Source organism: Polyodon spathula, chromosome 20 (genome assembly GCF_017654505.1).
Source record: "Polyodon spathula isolate WHYD16114869_AA chromosome 20, ASM1765450v1, whole genome shotgun sequence".
In the NCBI taxonomy this organism is placed as follows: Eukaryota; Metazoa; Chordata; class Actinopteri; order Acipenseriformes; family Polyodontidae; genus Polyodon; species Polyodon spathula.
This window is the reverse complement of record NC_054553.1, coordinates 19,064,273-19,084,048: the sequence shown is the minus strand read 5'-3', so window position 1 is coordinate 19,084,048 and position 19,776 is coordinate 19,064,273. Positions and strand designations below refer to the sequence as shown.

At 42.8% G+C, this 19,776-nt stretch overlaps 1 protein-coding gene across 6 annotated transcripts in view; it reads left to right on the top strand.

Annotated features, from left to right (window-relative positions):
* cacna1g (calcium channel, voltage-dependent, T type, alpha 1G subunit) overlaps nt 1-19,776 on the top strand; it is a 188,466-nt gene that overhangs the window by 87,209 nt on the left and 81,481 nt on the right. For 3 of the 6 annotated variants that reach the window (XM_041220424.1, XM_041220422.1, XM_041220420.1), the window contains exons 13-18: nt 206-271; nt 3,904-3,979; nt 4,077-4,267; nt 4,736-5,155; nt 5,896-5,996; nt 8,688-8,811. In XM_041220424.1, the coding sequence (XP_041076358.1) occupies nt 206-271; nt 3,904-3,979; nt 4,077-4,267; nt 4,736-5,155; nt 5,896-5,996; nt 8,688-8,811 (978 nt within the window). The remainder of the gene's footprint in view (nt 1-205; nt 272-3,903; nt 3,980-4,076; nt 4,268-4,735; nt 5,156-5,895; nt 5,997-8,687; nt 8,812-19,776) is intronic. The other 3 variants (XM_041220421.1, XM_041220425.1, XM_041220423.1) reach the window with 3 other exon arrangements.

The following is a 19,776-nucleotide window of genomic DNA, read 5'->3' as shown; positions in this document are numbered from 1 at the left end:
AAATGAAATGTGAACTCCTTTGCCACTTCTTCTCTAGTGTTAGGATGTGTCCTCCGACAGTCTGATTGAAAAGTGTCATAGAAGAGCCTAATAGCCTGGCTTTTAAATCAGTGTTGAGTATTTTGATCTAATCCCCCCCTTAAGAAGTTTCTTTAGTTTTCTAACATACGTTTTTTTCCCTCAAAATGACACGTTTTGTCTCCAGGAGGTCCCGAGGCGGGAGGAAGTGGTTGGGCCTCTCAGCTGTATTCAGCTGCCTGTGGACTCGGGGGTATGTAGCTGGTCGCATGACATGATCACCATGGAAACTAACAGCGCAGAAGCCATACCTCTGTGGCGGCTTGTCATGTGTGGTTGTGTTTGTGTTGAAGCAGGCTTGCTGTGAAGTCCCTTGAAAACACTCACACAGGCTGGGGTTGCATTGGACAATATGGGTTACACGGCTAGGCTGAGACCAAACTCTTCAGGAAAGGTGCCGATGCACCACGAAGCCCTTTGCAACTTTGAGTTTTGATAGTTCTGCTAAATTCATTGTAAGAAAGTGTGTATCCATGATGAAGACATTAGATCACTTTCCTGAAAAGCTTTTTCCAGCTAAAAGTTAATTGGAGTGGGCTCTTTGTGATAGATGTGAAACAATTCTGAGGCAACAGAGATGAAAGTTCCCAGCCTTTACAAACATCATTACTTTTTACAAGTCTAATAAAAAGACCAGAGTTCTGCTTTCAAACCTCTTAAAGCATCTAGAGTTTATGAGACTGGTGGAAAGAGTGGAAAGGGACTTTCAAGCAAGTGTGTTTATGAACATTTATCCAGAGCCATCTTTACTGTGTGTTCCAAAGATGTCACATACCGGACTGTATTGTCATAGCAGCTGTAATAGATGATGTGATTGGACAGAAGGAGAGTGAAGCCCCTCCCTCTAGTTGTCTGGCTCACTATTGCCCTTATCTCAGAAGTCCTCTTTCTTTACCCACCCCACCCTAACTGCACCAACAAAATAGCTGCTGCTAATATGAAAAGAGAAGTATAGGGGAAATAAAGACTTTCTCATTTTTTATTCATTTTGTACTCTCCAGCACAAACCCTCGTTTTGGAATTAGTTTTGTGTACTGTAGCATATGATGTAATTGCTTATAATAAACTAAACCCTATAAAATATTTTCCATTTAATTATATCAGGTACTAACCAGGGCATTCTTTCAAGATTGTCTGCGCTTTTCTACTCAGAAAGTCAAACTGGGAGAAGGGAGACAGGTAACCAAGCTCAGGGTTGACAATGCTAATCTATTTGCCTACGTCTTTTTGGTGCAAAGAAAATAAATTGGGGTGATTACTAGGTAGGTTGATGGGCATGCTGGTGGCCAAACATTGGAGAAGCTGAAACTCCCTTTTGATTGGCTGAAAGGCCAGCAAAAGGGGAGGCTGGCTTTAACCCATGATGCTTTGTAATGTTGCTCTGCTGGGTTCATTCTATCACAGCTGCTCTATACAGGGTGGAATGATGGGAAATTGAGTTTTTCATTTATTTATGTTTTGTAATGTTGTACTGGCTTGCTACTGTTGTGTTTTGTAAAATAAGACACTTTGCATTGTGTTTTCTGTTTGTGATGGAAATGTGGTGGTGTGTATTGTTCATGTTTGAAATGTGGTGGTGTGTATGGATATTACATAAGAATAGTGAAATTATGGAACACACAGTTTTATATTCTATAAAACACATTTACCATTATCGTAAATTAAGAAATGCAACATCAATGGGAAGCAGCTCAGTGTTTGAATTAGGAAATAAATCAGTTTGAAGATAATTTGTGTTAAAGAGCAAATTACATTTTCTAATTTTTTTTTTGTGTACTGTCCCTTTACCTTATTATGGTGTTTACAATCATTCTAAGTGATTTTATTGCAATAACATCATGTGTCTAATCTGTTTTGAGAAGTATGTATAAAGCTTCTTTCTCCTGAGTTCAGTTACTAGAACAGAAGAGCAGCTCCTGAACCCTGGTGAAAGCACAGACGTATCCAAAAATAAACAAATACTCCAAATAAAAAGCTACCTAATATCCTCTTTGAAATACTGATGCTGCTCAGGAATCTGTTATTTGTGTTGTGATTTCTGTCATGTCACCTCAGTAGTTAAGAGTTAATCAAAGTCGCTGGTCCATTTATTTCAGAGCCTGTTTGAAGACGGAGAGTCTCTATGCGTCATTTTGTAACAAGCAAAAAGATGCATGATTCCCAAGACATTTGTTAGAGTAGACCACTGATGTCAACAGTTATTAGATCACTCTCTCTTGCACTCATAAAACAATCGACTAACAGCAATTCTACAGCTGGCACTGGCTGACACATACATTCTAGTGAAATAAAATAAAAATTGATAACAAAATTTTTTGACTTCACGGCCCGCTTCACATCCCAAATTGCTATAGAAAACACACAACAGACCGGGGAGTGCTCCTGAAGTAAAATAATGACTACATTGCACAAGAAAAGACATGCTTATATCACAAGAGACTTGCGGGCGGTGGGAGGGGGTTATACACATCAAACACATGGGAGGAGTCATATGCAAAAAACACTCATTACCATATAATAGAAGTACCCTCCCCCTCCCCCCAAGCTCGATTGGACACAACCATCAATATAGTAATAATAGACATAATGAGGCATTCTTACCTTTTTATAAGTTAGTGATCAGCAGATGTGTCAGCCGCACAGCATTTGCTTTTCACTAACTCTACTGTGCAGAATATATATATTTTTTTTTCTATGGGTAAATACCGGGACTTTCTTCCTATGGGACACGGGACATTTGCTAGGAAATCGGGACTGTCCCGACCATATAGGGACTGTTGGCATGTATGTAATTACCACATTACATCAAAGATACAGATTGATTAAAAGTAATTTTACTGACAAGCTTAGAGACACTGCAATGGGATAAAATAATTAATGTACTTGATAAGTTGTTGCTGTAGTTTTAGGGCCTGTTTTTTTTACAAGTTGCACATGTTATATATTTTCTAGGGGGTAATTGGCCTGCAATTTGTCCATAGGGAAAATATAGACAAAAGAACTAAAGCAAAAGGTTCTGTATTAATGTAATGCATTAAGCCTTTATACAGTGCAGATTCACTGAACAATTGGCTATCAAAACTAATTGTACACATGAGTGATCTATTTCTATCAAATGGTACTCAAGGGTGATGTATATTGTATTATACCACACATTAACACTGCTTTCTCTCACCCTCTCTGTTATCTGCTATATTTGATTAAAATAGATGTCTTATGAATTTGGTGCAATGCCTGGCAGTAAATTAGCAATGTTAATATGTGATAAAGATTATATTATATTATGGTCTATACCTGTTTGTGTTTTTCTAATGCATGGTAAAAAAATAAAAATAAAAGTAATATTGCAAAATATTGTAAAATCTGAATAATATATTTGAAGCTATGTTTCTAAAAATTACATATTTTACATTTATTTGGGATGAATGCAATTATTATTGAAATACTTCACAAGGACTTAATATTATAAATGCATAATCAGAGACTTCAAGAGAATTGTAGGTTGGCTGATTCAGTCCTCTTAATGTGTCAGTGTGGTATAAAACAAGAATCTCTAGTTGGAGCAGCATGCAACACTGCTGATGGAAACTAGGAGAGCTGGAAACATCTGCGATCTGTAGTTTGATATGGCACGATTCTTCTCTACCTCACACTGTATTCCTCTCCCTCTTTCCCTCCTCCTTCTTATGCTTTCAATAAACCGTTCTACCTTGTTCTCCCTCTTCTCTCTCTCCCCCTCCTCTCTATCCCTCTCGCCCCCCTCTCCCTCTCTACTTCTCTCCCCCTCTTCTTTCTCCCTCTCACTGATTCTCTCTGATTGATTAGGGTGATGCCTCCAAGTCAGACTCCGAAGCAGAGTCCTGCTCCCCTGGCTCAGAGAAGGGCCAGTCTGCCTCTGCTGGTAGGTGAATCTTGATTGATATTCTGATTGACTATGTGAGTTGAGCCCCTGCTGATTGTGTGTATAACGTTCACTGTCTTTCCCCTGCGTGGCGAAGCCGCGGTGCCGCTGAATGGTCACTTGGATTTGAAGAGCCACCTTACCCCGCCCGTCATCACCCACACTGCCGCTACTCCCATGCCTGTGCCCAGGAGTACGGGGGGGCTGGGGGAGCTGGCAATGGGCTCCGAGACGCGACGAGGAAGCAGCATCTCCGTCGATCCTAACTGCTATGACGTCAAGTCACCGGTCAGTCTGAAAAAATAAAGCTAAATAACAGAATTAATACAAATAGTAGAACTACTATGGACAAAGTAATAAACACTTTCTTTTTAATTATTTCAAACTGCTTAGCCTTACTAACTATTACTGAGTATTAAGCAATTCATAGATCATAGTTATTCGTAGTAATGTTAATTTAATTTATTTATTTAATGTTAGTAAAAGCAAGGACATTACTGCATTAAAATAGTCAAGTTCATGTTTTGCTTGCTGAATGTCAAATTGATAATACAAACATGGTATGATTGCTAAGAAGAGGTGTAATATTATTGGCATTTTGAAATAGAAAGATTCTAAACAAGTCAAATTGCTGAATTGATGTTCAGTTATCCACAGTGGATTATTTGCCCTGACTCAGAGATCTTGTTTATCCTCTTGTTTATCCCTGACTCTTGCCCCTGTATTGACTCTCCCGTTCCATCTCCCCTTGCCCAGCAGTGCAGCACTCGCAGCTCCCCCTACACCCCCTGGAGCACGGCAAGCAGCTGGAACAGCCGTCGGTCCAGCTGGAACAGCCTTGGCCGTGCCCCCAGCCTCAAGAGACAGAAGAAGCAGTCTGGGGAGAGGCGCTCACTGCTCTCGGGGGACGGCAAGTCCAGCTCGGAGGAGGGCGAGGGCTCGGAGGGGGAGGCGGGCTCCGTCAGCAGCTCTCTGCATCAGCAGGGGTCGTTCGACATGCCCCCCGACACCCTGCAGGTACCCCACTACCTCTGCCGCTCTGCGAGCATGCACAGCGCGCGCCCCCCACTGGCTGAACACCAGGACTGCAACGGGAAGAACTCAGCCCGGCTGCAGCAGTTCTCGATGGACGAGTCGCGCAGCGAGGAGGAGAATATCGAGGACGATGGGAACATGGTGAGGGAGAGCAGGCATATCCAGTGATAGCGCTTTAACCTTTTCACTGCCATGAAAATAAAGTGTTTGTAAAGCTTCCATATCGCTCTATTGAAGTCCTTGTTAATTTATACATGCACAACATCAGTAGTTAATAAAATCTAAGAGAAATCCCAGCATAGCAGTGATATTGTTTGGATTTGGACAGGGAATCAAAAATCTGTAGCAGCTGGTGAGTTTAAGAAAAGAATCTGGAAAATGATCCTCAAATGAGCCATTGCAGGTACGTTATCTGTATTTTAAAACTGCCTCCATTAAACCTGGTTGTCTCCGACATCTCACAAGATTTCAACTTACCAATCAAAACAGGAACCCACATGGCCGGATATAAACAATGGTTAAGCCCATTAAGTGCCAGTGTCCTCATTTGAGGACAGGCTACTTTGTCATTTTTTGGAGCATTTTTAACTGGCATCTATCTGTTATTTTAATACCTGTCTCTTTAACTCCAACCCCAGTGTTTTGATAACTTGCTCTAATTGTGTTAACCAAGTCAAGTCTAAATGTAATGCATCAAATTACATAAATACAGCTTGCGTCCTGATTTTTTCAAAGAAAATTGTATTTGATACTTAATGGGTTAAAAGAGACCACACATACACACTCCTGTAAAAATGGCTGGTCTTCTGATTGTGCAGTTATAACAGATCCCTACAGTACTGTCATAGACAGTGATTGCTGTGCTTGCTGTTTTGATGCAGGGTCGCAGAGCCAGGCTGTGCAGGTGGGCTCGGAAGCGGCAGCCCGCGTGGTGTCAGGAGAGAAGCAGCTGGGCCCTCTATATCTTTCCACCACAGTCCAAGTAAGCAGGGAGTCACTCGAAAACTTTATATGAAGTGCAATCAGTTTTTGTGTTGATGTGTGAACATAGCCCAGTGTACTGTAACCAATGTGCTCACACAGAACACAATGCAAGAGTAAGCACCACAAGACCTGATAGAACCACAGCAATCAGACAAAGAATATTTTTGTCAAGCATGTGTGAATAAGATTGCCTTGCTTCATTTCAGAAATATAATGTCTCAGTTTGCATGCCTTGCTTTCTAGGAATCGGTTTCTGGAAAGGGTTAAAAAATCCACGATCAAATTGAATCCTAATGGAAACTCCAAATTCCATCATGACATGAACACTAAGTAATGGAGACACATTTCAGTAAAGATATCAATGTTGTTTAGTTGATCTGTAGTTTCCATTAGATTCATGATGAATTTGGTGGTTGATATTTTGAACCTTTTAGCTCGATTTAAAACTAACTGGAACAGGCTATCCAAAAGCAAGGCATGCAAACTGAAAGCTTTCTTTAACCAATATAATTTTTATTGAAATGAAATGTGTGCTGTATTATTATTAATAGTATATGCCTGAGCTGGGATTTGAACTGGAAACTGGTTATAAGTCCTTTTCTATAACTACTGGACCACACAGCCTCAATGTTATTGAGTAGTTTGCCCAATAACTGATTAGTACAGGGTATTGTTGTAGTCATGATTGCCATGTGATTCATGTACAATGCCAAGAAAAAGTTTGTGAAGCCCAATGATAATTATGGAAATTCCATAGTTTTACCATGATAGCCTTCTTGAATCAAAATAAAGAAGAATTCTTAAATATCCAATATGGTTTATATTAACCAATTCCATGGCTTTTGAAACAGAATGATGTATGAATTAGACAAACAATGAGTAATTAAGATTCAGGGTATGTGAAAAAGTAAGTGAACCCCTGGTTTTATCAGCTCAATTAAGGGGATAATTAAAATCAGGTGTTTAAATAATTAGGTAAATCTTCAGGGGTGAGTTTGGGAGACCCCACCCTATATAAAGATCAGAAACTTTGTGAGTTTGGTCTTCACCATTCAGGTGTGTGGAAACACGTTGTGCCAAGATCAAAAGAAATCTCTGAGGACCTCAGAAAAATAGTTATTGATGCTCATCAGTCTAAAAAGGGTTACAAAACCATTTCTAAGGATTTGGGGCTCCACCAATCCACTGTCAGACAACTGGAGAAAGTTCAAGACCACAGTCACTCTACCCAGAAGCGGTCGACCAACCAAAATCTCTCCAAGAACAAACTGGAAAATCATCAAGAAAGTCACAAAGAACCCCAGAGTAACATCCAAGGATCTGCAGGCCACTTTTGCCTTGGCTAATGTGAGTGTTCATGACTCAACTATCAGAAAAAGACTAAACAAGAATGGTGTTTGTGGAAGGATAGCCAGGAGGAAACCACTGCTCTCTAAAATGAACATTGCTGCCTGTCTGAAGTTCGCCAAAGAGCACATAGGTGATCCACAAGACTTCTGGAACAATGTTCTCTGGACAGAACTTTTTGTCCTCAATGAGATACGTTATGGTTGGCGAAAACCAAACACTGTGTTTGAACAGAAGAACCTCACCCCAGCCGTCAAGCATGATGGTGGAATTGTGATGGTTTGGGGCTGCTTTGCTGCCTCGGGACCTGGATGGCTTGTCATCGCTGACAATACCATGAATTCTGCATTGTATCATAAGATTCTAGAGGAGAATGTCAGGCCATCCATCCGTGAGCTGAAGCTGAACCGAAAATGAGTCATGCAGCAAAATAATGATCCTAAACATATAAGCAGATTTACAAAAGAATGGCTGCAGAAGAAGAAATTCTGCGTTTTAGAATGTCCTAGTCAAAGTCCGAACCTAAGCCCCAAATGTTGTGGCAGGACCTGAAGCAAGCTATCCATGCAAGGAAACCCTCAAATGTCACTGAGTTGAAGCACTTCTGTAAGGAGGAATGGGCCAAAATTCCTCAAAACCGATGTGAGAGACTGACCAAGAGTTACAGGGGAAATGCTTAGTTGAAGTCATTGCTGCTCAAGGGGGTGCCACCAGTTACTGAATCTAAAGGTTCACATACTTTTTCACACATGAATATTGAATGTTGAATCATTTGTGGATAAATAAATGTTGAAAAAGTATTATGTTTTTGTGTCATTTGTTTAATCAGGTTATCTTTATCTATTATTTGGACTTTGGTTAAGATGTAATATTTAGGTTTAAGAAATATTTTAGGTTTGAAATATGTGAAATATGTAAAAATCCTAAGGGGTTCACAAGATTTTTCTCAGCACGGTATGCTCTAAATGGTGGCAGTCACATTCCAGAAGCCAAGCACCCTCCTCCCACTACCCATTTTGGTGCCCTAATAATTACTTCCATTGCCGTGGTAAAAGCCAGTGGAAAAACGGTGCATCCTGCCATAATTCCAACTTCTAGACATTACCAGTGTGTGACCCTGAGCAACTCATTTAACCTCATTGAAGCACAATGAGGTTAAATGAGTTGCTCAGGGTCACATAGTAAGGCAGTGGTTTAGCCAGGATTTGAACCTGAAACCTCCTAATTACAAACCTTTTCTCTAACCACTGGACCTCACAGCATTTCTTGATGTCTGGCTGTGAATGTTTTTTAGTTTTTTTTTCCGACTACCTCTCAAACAGCCTGTTTGTGTCTCTCGTAGGTTCCGGACGACCTGCAATAAAATCATCTCTCACAAGATGTTTGACCACATTGTCCTGGTGATCATCTTCCTGAACTGCATCACCATCGCCATGGAGAGGCCCAGGATCGACCCTCACAGTGCGGTAAGGCTTGGGAGCAGCACCTTCTCTCCTGCCTCTCCAGGGGACTAGGTATCGCAGACAGTGGCCTAATTAACTATCATCTCCTGCCTGCACCTCTAGAGGCCTGTGTTCAAATTCGGGGCCTCGGGTCACAAGTGAAATGAGTTTGGGGATGTCAGTTACATCGCAAAACAAACACTACACATTGTGCAGGATGAGTCCTACAGTCAGTGAAGTGCAGGGGTCCCCCGAGGTCTCCCCTGGTAAAGGCAAAGCCACATGGTGTGCAAGGTGAGTCAAACAGTCAGAAGAGTGCAGGCTCCTGACTGTGCACAGTTGCTGACCTTTGCTGGTGATTCCTGCAGTGCTGTCCTTTGTTCTATGGAGCGCCTGGATGTAAAGAGGCAAAGGCTTGATAGATGCCCACTGACCTTCAGACCTTCTCCTGAGCTGTTGTGGGGAGTTGCTGTGGTCGGGGAACATAAGGGACAGTCTAAATTTGGGGCGGAAAATTAAGGTTAAATAGTTGGGCACAAAAAGTATAATTACACAATTATTTGTGAGGTATGGAATGGGTATGAACAGAAGATAGACTCACAGGCCACTGCTTTTTTCTTGAGCTTTAAGAGAGCAGGGATAATGGTGCCAGTTCTAATATCTATAAAAACACAGTCTTCGAAGGAGAAGGACACGAAGGAAGAGATGTGTTTTATTGGACATCATCCAGATCTCAGCAAGTCTTTAAAAGGGAAGGCTGACAATGTGAAATGACAAAACCTGAACCAGTTTTTCACTTTGCAGTGATGGTGAAAAGTTCTGTGTTTGTGTAGTGAGGGGGTCTGAAAGCATGTGAGATCAAAGACCTCTGCTTTGGGGAGTGAGATGGTGGAAAAGCCTGGCAATAAATTCAATGCTAATGTCTGAATGCACTTATTATGTGTCATGTGTTTTAGAAGAGGCTATATGAGCTAAATATGAGTGCTGCAGGGTTAGGAGAACCAAAGCTCATTTAGTTTTTATTACACAAACACAAAACAGACTTCAATAATATCAATAGCTATGTGTGCAATCAATACTATCAATAACTATGTGTGCAACACCCAGACACCCTGGCACCCAGAATGGAGTGCTTTTTTTCTAGAATTGTGATGTCATCAAGCCGCCATCATACTGCACATTTCTAGATTTGAGAAATGTGTGGAACACCTGGAGGTTTTAGGCATCATTCCATGAGTGAAAATGTTTCAAATTCATTGGACAGCTTGAAGAACCATCCTCTTACTGAGACAGGACTACACTTAACAACTGTACTCTTGTTGCAAGTGTTAAGAACTACTTATCACACAACTTCAGAACAAATAAAGCAAGGACCAACGAAACTATGAAAAAATGCTAACCAGGGAAAGAGCACCGTGCTACATCAGGGCTTTTCCACAATTGTCAATAAATTCACCACAGCTATACGTGTTTCTTTTTTGTTGTTGTTGCTAAATTATCCGTCTCTAATGCATTCATATTAATGTTGACTGAGCATGTCATTGAAAAACAGCCAAGGGCTAAGACACCCCCTTCTTGGAAACACTCCTATCTTATGCCTGTGTGCAGATGGTCTTTTATAGGTTAGACTTGTTAAATATGTATACACATACATACATACAGTGACTCTCAAAAGTATTCACTCCCTTGGACTTTTCCACATTTTATTGTGTTAGAACATGGAATCAAAATGGACTTAATTAGGAGTTTTTGTCACTGATCAACACAAAAAAAATCCATAATGGCAAAGTGAAAAATGAAATCTACAAATTGTTATAAATTAATTACAAATATAAAACAGAAAATAATTGATTGCATGAGTATTCACCCTCTGCTATGACACACATAAATAAGCTCTGGTGCAACCAGTTGTCTTTAGAAGTCACATAATTAGTTGAATGGAGTCCACCTGTGTGCAATTAAGGTGTTTCACATGATTTCAGGTTAAATACACCTGTCTCTGGTAGGTCCCACATTTGGTTAGTACATTTCCTAACAAAAACTACATCATGAAGACGAAGGAACATTCAAAGCAAATCTGGAATAAGGTTCTTCAAAATCACCCATCAGGGGTAGGATATAAGAACATTTCCAAGGCATTGAATATCCCCTGGAGCAAAGTAGTCCATTATTAAGAAATGGAGAGAATATGGCACAACTGTGAATCTGTCTAGAACAGGCCACCCTCAAAAACTGAGTATCCCCGGGCGAGAAGGGCACTAGTCAGGGAGGCCACCAAGAGGCCTATGGCAACTCTAAAGGAGTTACAGTCTTCCATGGCTGAGCTGGGAGCCACTGTGCATACGGCAACAATAGCCCAGGTGCTTCACAAAACTAGCCTTTATGGGAGAGTGGCAAAAAGAAAGCCACTTTTGAAAAAAACTTACATCAAATCTCGGCTAAAGTTTGCCAAAAGGCATGTGGTAGATTAAATGGAAGAAGATTCTATTGTCTGATAAGACCTAAATAGAGCTTTTTGGCCTCAACGCTAAGCACTATGTTTGGCGCAAGCCTAACACCGCACATGATCCTGAGAACACCATCCCGACTGTGAAGCATGGTGGTGGCAGCATCATGCTATGGGGATGCTTCTCTGCGTCAGGGCCTGGAAAGCTTGTGAAGATAGAGGGCAAAATGAATGCAGCAAAGAACAGAGAAATCCTGGAGAAAAACCTGTTGAAGTCTGCAAGGGACCTGTGACTTGGGAGAAGATTCACCTTCCAGCAGTCCAATGACCCCAAACATACAGCCAAAGCCACACTGGAGTGGCTTAAAAACAAAAAGGTCAATGTCCTGGAGTGGCCCAGTCAAAGCCCGGACCTCAATCCAATTGAGAATATGTGGAAAGAGTTGAAAATTGCTGTTCACCAAAGGTACCCATCCTCCTTGACGGAGCTTGAGCAATTTTGCAAAGAACAATGGGCAAAAATTGCAGTGTACAGGTGTGCAAAGCTGGTAGAGACTTATCCAGACTTATCCAGTCTCATGGCTATAATTGCTGCCAAAGGTGTCTCTAGCAAATATTGACTCAAGGGGGTGAATACTTATGCAATCAATCATTTTATGTTTTGTATTTGTAATTAATTTAGAGCATTTTGTAGATTTTATTTTTCACTTTGACATTATGGACTTTTTTGTGTTGATCAGTGACAAAAACTCCCAATTAAATCCATTTTGATTCCATGTTGTAACACAATAAAATGTGGAAAAGTCCAAGGGGGTGAATACTTTGAGAGAGACTGTATATGTATATATATATATATATATATATATATATATATATATATATATATATATATATATATATATATATATAAAAAATTAAGAGACCACTGCAAAATTATCAGTTTCTCTGGTTTTACTATTTATAGGTATGTGTTTGGGTAAAATGAACATTTTTGTTTTATTCTATAAACTACTGACAACATTTCTCCCAGATTCCAAATAAAAATATTGTCATTTAGAGCATTTATTTGCAGAAAATGACAACTGGTCAAAATAACAAAAAAGATGCAGTGTTGTCAGACCTCGAATAATGCAAAGAAAATAAGTTCATATTCATTTTTAAACAACACAATACTAATGTTTTAACTTAGGAAGAGTTCAGAAATCAATATTTGGTGGAATAACCCTGATTTTCAATCACAGCTTTCATGCGTCTTGGCATGCTCTCCACCAGTCTTTCACATTGATGTTGGGTGACTTTATGCCACTCCTGGCGCAAAAATTCAAGCAGCTCGGCTTTGTTTGATGGCTTGTGACCATCCATCTTCCTCTTGATCACATTCCAGAGGTTTTCAATGGGGTTCAGGTCTGGAGATTGGGCTGGCCATGACAGGGTCTTGATCTGGTGGTCCTCCATCCACACCTTGATTGACCTGGCTGTGTAGCATGGAGCATTGTCCTGCTGGAAAAACCAATCCTCAGAGTTAGGGAACATTGTCAGAGCAGAAGGAAGCAAGTTTTCTTCCAGGACAACCTTGTACTTGGCTTGATTCATGCACCCTTCACAAAGACAAATCTGCCCAATTCCAGCCTTGCTGAAGCACCCCCAGATCATCACCGATCCTCCACCACATTTCACAGTGGGTGCGAGACACTGTGGCTTGTAGGCCTCTCCAGGTCTCCGTCTAACCATTAGATGACCAGGTGTTGGGCAAAGCTGAAAATTGGACTCATCAGAGAAGATGACCTTACTCCAGTCCTCTACGGTCCAATCCTTATGGTCTTTTGCAAACCTCAGCCTGGCTCTTCTTTGCTTCTCATTGATGAAGGGCTTTTTTCTAGCTTTGCACGACTTCAGCCCTGCCCCTAGGAGCCTGTTTCGAACCGTCCTCGCCGTGCACTTCACCCCAGCTGCCGTTTGCCATTCTTTTTGTAGGTCACTTGATGTCATCCTACGGTTGCTGAGTGACATTCGAATGAGTTGGCGGTCATCCCAGTCAGTGGAGAGCCGTTTTCACCCTCTGCCGGTCTGTAGCTTTGTTGTCCCCAATGTGTGCTGCTTGACCTTGTTCTTATGAACCGCCGTCTTTGAAATTTTAAGGATGGAAGCAACCCGACGCTCATTGTATCCCTCTGCCAGTAAAGCCAGAATTGAATCCTTCTTTTCCTCACTCAAAACTTTCCTTTTCAACTCTTTGGGCATGGTCAATAGTTATTATTTGATTCCAATTACTTTTGCGGTACTACTAGCACTGCTTTGCCATCCAGCTGGTCCTATTGCAAGAGGATAGTGATGACCACAGGAGCGGTTTTTATACTTTTCCTCGTTAAATAAGATTTGGTTCAGGTGATCCCCTAATCAGTACCTCATTCAATAGAATGAGGTGTGCCTGTGTTGGAATTCAACAGACACTGGAATGGAATGGCTGCCATACATGTAGAGATGCTGATTTAAGAAAAAATTGCATTAGTCTCTTAATTTTTTCCAGAGCTGTATGTATGTATGTGTATATATATATAGAGAGATAGAGAGAGAGAGAGAGAGAGAGAGAGAGAGAGAGAGAGAGAGATACCCTCAAGCTTGTCATCACTTCTTGGGCCTGATCTTCAGTTCCAGTGGGCTGCTATAGACATATATAATCACAACCTTTCCAACCGGAGGGTATGTCACGATACACGGTCCTTCGGATGAGATGTAAAACCAAGATCCTATTGTAAGTGACTCTGCAACTGCAGTTGGAGTTCACCCCCTAATCTCAATAAAAGTGTCCGCTAAATGACTAATTAATGTACATGCCAGATTTTTATTTGTGTTGCGTATGAAATGGAACTAGTTTAAGCTGGTAAAAAAAAAAAAATCACCACAGCAAATGTCTAGATTTATTCAGGTAAAAAAAAGCAACACAAAGTAAATAAGATGTGTTTTAAAGTATTTTTCTATAACTTAGTAGTATATCATACAGATAATTTGTTTTTAAGTTGGGCAGGCCTTATCACTTGTTCAGAATGTTTACCTTGTGGTATGTTACACTTAAAGTTGTGTACTGACAGCAAAACTAAAGGAAACTTGTTTCCAAAGTGGTAGATCACTTGATGGCGCTGCTCTTACTTCTATGAAGACCTGATAAAAATACCTAACACTTCAATGCAAGGGGATCCAGCACTGTGGCTGCTGTGTGGGTTCAGTGCAGGTCAGGGCAGTAAGCGATTGTTATTTCATCTGAAGGCTTCTTCACATGTGAAGGCTGAGCTCCAGCATGCCTATTGGAGCTGACGCTATTGAGGGGGTGTGGGATGAGGATCAGATCTGTGGAGGATTTCTGTCCAGGGCACAGAGATATAGTTCAGTAGTATGGGGAAACACTGTAGCTTTTATTGGTAATCCATTGGTCTGTAAGGCTAATATTATATGCTCCGAATTATATATATATATATATATATATATATATATATCTATATATATATATATATATATATATATATATATATATATATACAGATATATAGTTCAGTAGTATGGGGAAACACTGTAGCTTTTATATATAATCCATATGGCATATATATATATATATATATATATATATATATATATATATATATATATATATATATATTGAGCTCTTGTTTTGTCTGTATTAGTTATGCCAACACTATCAACAGCTTTACATTTTAACAAAAATAGATAATGTACAATACAGACTATATAGAAGAATATAGGAAAATAAATGGATACATTGACTCGATACCATGATGCCTGAAGGTTTAAATAGAAAAGAATAATAAATCATTACATCATTAACTATGTAGTAAATGACATCACAAGCACATTAATACACATAGAAATAAATGAGTGTAGTTAACATGGCATCAAAAGCCTGTAAGTACCTCCACTGTTTGTTTTCAAGCACACTTTCCCTTGACAAAGTTATGTCACTGTCACAGAGACGGCCGAAGTGGGCGGCGTCAGAACCAGGAAAGGTAATGCAATACACAAAACACAGGACGGATGAAATGAAATGATGAAGACGCCTGTTGGCGCCGGTTTAATACAAAATAAAAGGTTTAACAAACACGAAAAACACAGGACACGGCACTCTACGCCAAAATAAATAGACAAACAAAAACAGACTAAACTTAACAAAACGGTGCACGGACAGACACTGACAAACACGGTAAGCGGATACTTTCTCCTCTTATTATTGCTGCTGCTGCTGCTGCTGCTTATTTCCTCCGTCTCCAATCCCGTTCTCCGCTCACCGAACACCCAACCCCAGTATGTGACAACGTGCATCTATATATACTATTGTGCTGGGATTCAATTACCAATTAATTATTCACTTGAATCCCAGCACGTGAATTAATAAAGTGCAATTCCCCGTGCTCACATATTACTACATTTTACTTGCACGTGAAGTGCTGTGCAATCCTCGTGCCTAAATACACATATACATTTTTTAAACACTTGTGTTACACAGACCCGTTTATATCCCGTGTACCAATGTCTATACACCAACATTTAAACACACCACACGCAACACATAACAGATAATATACACAGGGGCGGGCACTTTGTTACATATACCCCCTCCGGTGCAAAGCACACATGGCCTCAATGGCCACCTCCGCTCTTAAAAGCCCAAAAGTCCCGCCCAAAGTACTTGGCCAGGACCAGAGGCTTCCAGGGGCCCACAGGTCGTAATGCTGTCAGCAGGGTAGCATTCTCCTGCCAGGGTAGTCCTAGCAGCGGAAAGGCTGCTTGGGGTGTGGTCTCCTGACCTTCCCCCTCCTTCGGCGCCGGCAGCTCCCCTTGGTGGGGCTTCAACCACCGTTCTTCCTGCAGGGAAGAAACTGCAGAGGGAGCAGGTCTCCGGACCTCCCCCACGATCTCCGGCGGAGAAACTGCTGCTGGGGTTGGCGGTCTCCAGACCTCCTCCCCCTCCTCCGGCAGCGAAACTGCTGCTGGGGTTGGCGGTCTCCAGACCTCCTCCCCCTCCTCCGGCCAGCGAAACTGCTGCTGGGGTTGGCGGTCTCCAGACCTCCGGCCCCCTTCTTCGTGGCCGGCAGCTCCCCTGCAGAGTGGGGCAACCCCAGGCGACAGTACTTCGGGCTGCGATGCAGAGCGGCGGGCAACCCCAGGCGATGCAGAGCGGCGGGCAACCCCAGGCGATGCAGAGCGGCGGGCAACCCCAGGCGATGCAGAGCGGCGGGCAACCCCAGGCGATGCAGAGCGGCGGGCAACCCCAGGCGATGCAGAGCGGCGGGCAACCCCAGGCGATGCAGAGCGGCGGGCATCCTTGGGCGAAGCGAGGCTGGCATCCTTGGGCGAAGCGAGGCTGGCATCCTTGGGCGAAGCGAGGCTGGCATCCTTGGGCGAAGCGAGGCTGGCATCCTTGGGCGAAGCGAGGCTGGCAGTCAGGACAAGCTGGGGTGCGGGTGTTGGCCCTCTTCTCGGCCACTGCAGCCGGGAGGTTCTTCCCCGTGCTTCCCTCAGCAGCCTATGCAAGGGCTGCTGAGGACCGCCAGCATCTAGTCCTGGCCCTTGTGGTGCAGGGAGAGGCAGCTCCTGCTCCTCTCCCCCTGATGGAGGTGGAGGCAGAGGAAGCTCCAGCTCCTCTCCTCGTGATGGTGGGGGAAGTGATACCAGCAGGCATTCACCCTCTGCTGGTGGGGGAAGTGATACCAGCAGGCATTCACCCTCTGCTGGTGGGGGAAGTGATACCAGCAGGCATTCACCCTCTGCTGGTGGACAGGGACCCAGCAGGCATTCACCCTCTGCTGGTGGACAGGGACCCAGCAGGCATTCACCCTCTGCTGGTGGCGGAGGCAGAGGCAGCTCCTGCTGCTCTCCCCCTGCCGGTGGAGGTGGCGGAGGCAGAGGCAGCTCCTGCTGCTCTCCCCCTGCCGGTGGAGGTGGCGGAGGCAGAGGCAGCTCCTGCTGCTCTCCCCCTGCCGGTGGAGGTGGCGGAGGCAGAGGCAGCTCCTGCTGCTCTGCGCCTGCCGGTGGAGGTGGCGGAGGCAGAGGCAGCTCCTGCTGCTCTGCTCCTGCCCATGGAGGTAGGAGCGGCGTGTAGTCTCCTGGTGGTGGAGGTGGGAGCGGTGTGTAGTCTCCCCTTGATACAGGGGACTGGTGCGGCTCTCCCTCACTTGCAGGGGACTGGTGTGGCTCTTCCTCCCTTGCAGGAGACTGGTGCGGCTGTGGAGACAGCGGTGGGACCTCTGCCTTCCTCTTCCCCTTTCCCCTTCTCTGCCACCTCCTCACCTTCCTCTCCTGCGGCAGTTCCTCCTCTCCTTCCTGGTAGGGGCAGCGCACCACCGGGTGCCCAAACTCCCCACAGGCAAGGCACCAGCCCTGGTCCTCCAGACCACCGAGGAACTCCTCCAGGTCCTGGCAGCCATCTCTCCAGTCCCAGCCTTCCATGTTTATTTTTTTTTTTTTTTTTTTTTTTGTTTTTTTTTTTGTTTTTTTTTTTTGTTTTTTTTTTTGACAAAACACCTCTCCTGGTCTGACGCTTGGAGGCGCTGTTATCCCACGCAGGACACCACGTGTCACAGAGACGGCCGAAGTGGGCGGCGTCAGAACCAGGAAAGGTAATGCAATACACAAAACACAGGACGGATGAAATGAAATGATGAAGACGCCTGTTGGCGCCGGTTTAATACAAAATAAAAGGTTTAACAAACACGAAAAACACAGGACACGGCACTCTACGCCAAAATAAATAGACAAACAAAAACAGACTAAACTTAACAAAACGGTGCACGGACAGACACTGACAAACACGGTGAGCAGATACTTTCTCCTCTTATTATTACTGCTACTGCTGCTGCTTATTTCCTCCGTCTCCAATCCCGTTCTCCGCTCACCGAACACCCAACCCCAGTATGTGACAACGTGCATCTATATATACTATTGTGCTGGGATTCAATTACCAATTAATTATTCACTTGAATCCCAGCACGTGAATTAATAAAGTGCAATTCCCCGTGCTCACATATTACTACATTTTACTTGCACGTGAAGTGCTGTGCAATCCTCGTGCCTAAATACACATATACATTTTTAAACACTTGTGTTACACAGACCCGTTTATATCCCGTGTACCAATGTCTATACACCAACATTTAAACACACCACACGCAACACATAACAGATAATATACACAGGGGCGGGCACTTTGTTACAGTCACACATAGAGAAATGTTGGAAAGTTGGTTAATGTATAAATACTAAAAGAAACTTAGTAAAATTCCATGACAAGTTTTTTGACTGAAGGCATTGAGAAAGACTGCTAGTGGAAACATTTGTCATCATCACTGAAAGAAATTGAGATTTACAAAGTTTCTTTCAGTATTTAATCTATATATTGTAATAAGTGAACCCATATATTACACTATACTTCCAGCACCATGTAACTTTATAGCATGACTGCCTTTATCAGAACTGTGTAAATAGTTTCAGTTTCTTATACTGAAAATACATACAAGTGAGTATGTATAAATAGTCCTATATAAGACATAATAGTTTACTGGTCTGCAGTGTTGAGTGAAGTTCTCTTTCCTATACTACTAGAGTGCTCTGCAGTGCTGAGTGAAGTTTCCAGCTGTGTTCATCAGTTAGATTTCAATGTCACTCCATCGTATTCCCTTGCATTACATGACCACCTGCCTCTGTTGGGAATTGCTTCCTGGTCTCAAGTGCTTCCTGTTTTGAAAGCTGGAGATAATCATTTCAAAAGTGGGATTCCACTTTACATGCCTGGTAGGATGACAATCACAAGATCAGCCTTCATCAGCGTCACTTTGTCATGTGAAGCCAGACGTACTGTGATGACTCAGTTTAGTGAGACACAGGCTGGTCAAAAGATTGCCGAATGCAATTAAAATGACTTGCAATTAATGCAAATATATATGGTCACGTGAAATGTCCTGTGATCCACTAGACCGCTAGACCTATAAGCTGGTGGAGAGTGGCATATTACATTAATTCTTGAATTGTTTGACCATCAAGTGTAGAAAGACATGGTAGAGCGTTCCATTAATAGAGCCTGGGTCTTTTGGCACAGCAGACAGACAGACAGACCAACAGACAGCACACTGGTCTCTGTGCCAGCAGAGCAGGTTTCAATTCTCAGTCTGTCTCTGGTTAAAGACTATTCCAGTGGGGTCTCTGTTCTAGTTTTGGAGTCCAGTGTGAGTGCCAGGCCTCACACTCAGACACCTTGCCATAGTTCACACAAATTGCTCTGCCAACTAGGCAACAAGGTCAGCTGGCATTCCCACGGTGCCCCCTCGCTCCAGCTAGCTCGTTGTTTCTAGATGACATAACGAACGCTGAGGATGGGTGGCACAGTGTATGGACATGGCAAGATTTTCAGCTAACTAACTTTATCTGCGATATGTCACGTGACAGGGATGTGGTAGAGGTGACTGAACCTATTGGCATTTCTCACCACTCATCCAATTGTGGTGAGACCTGATGTGGGCATTCCTTTGGTCATCAGTGAT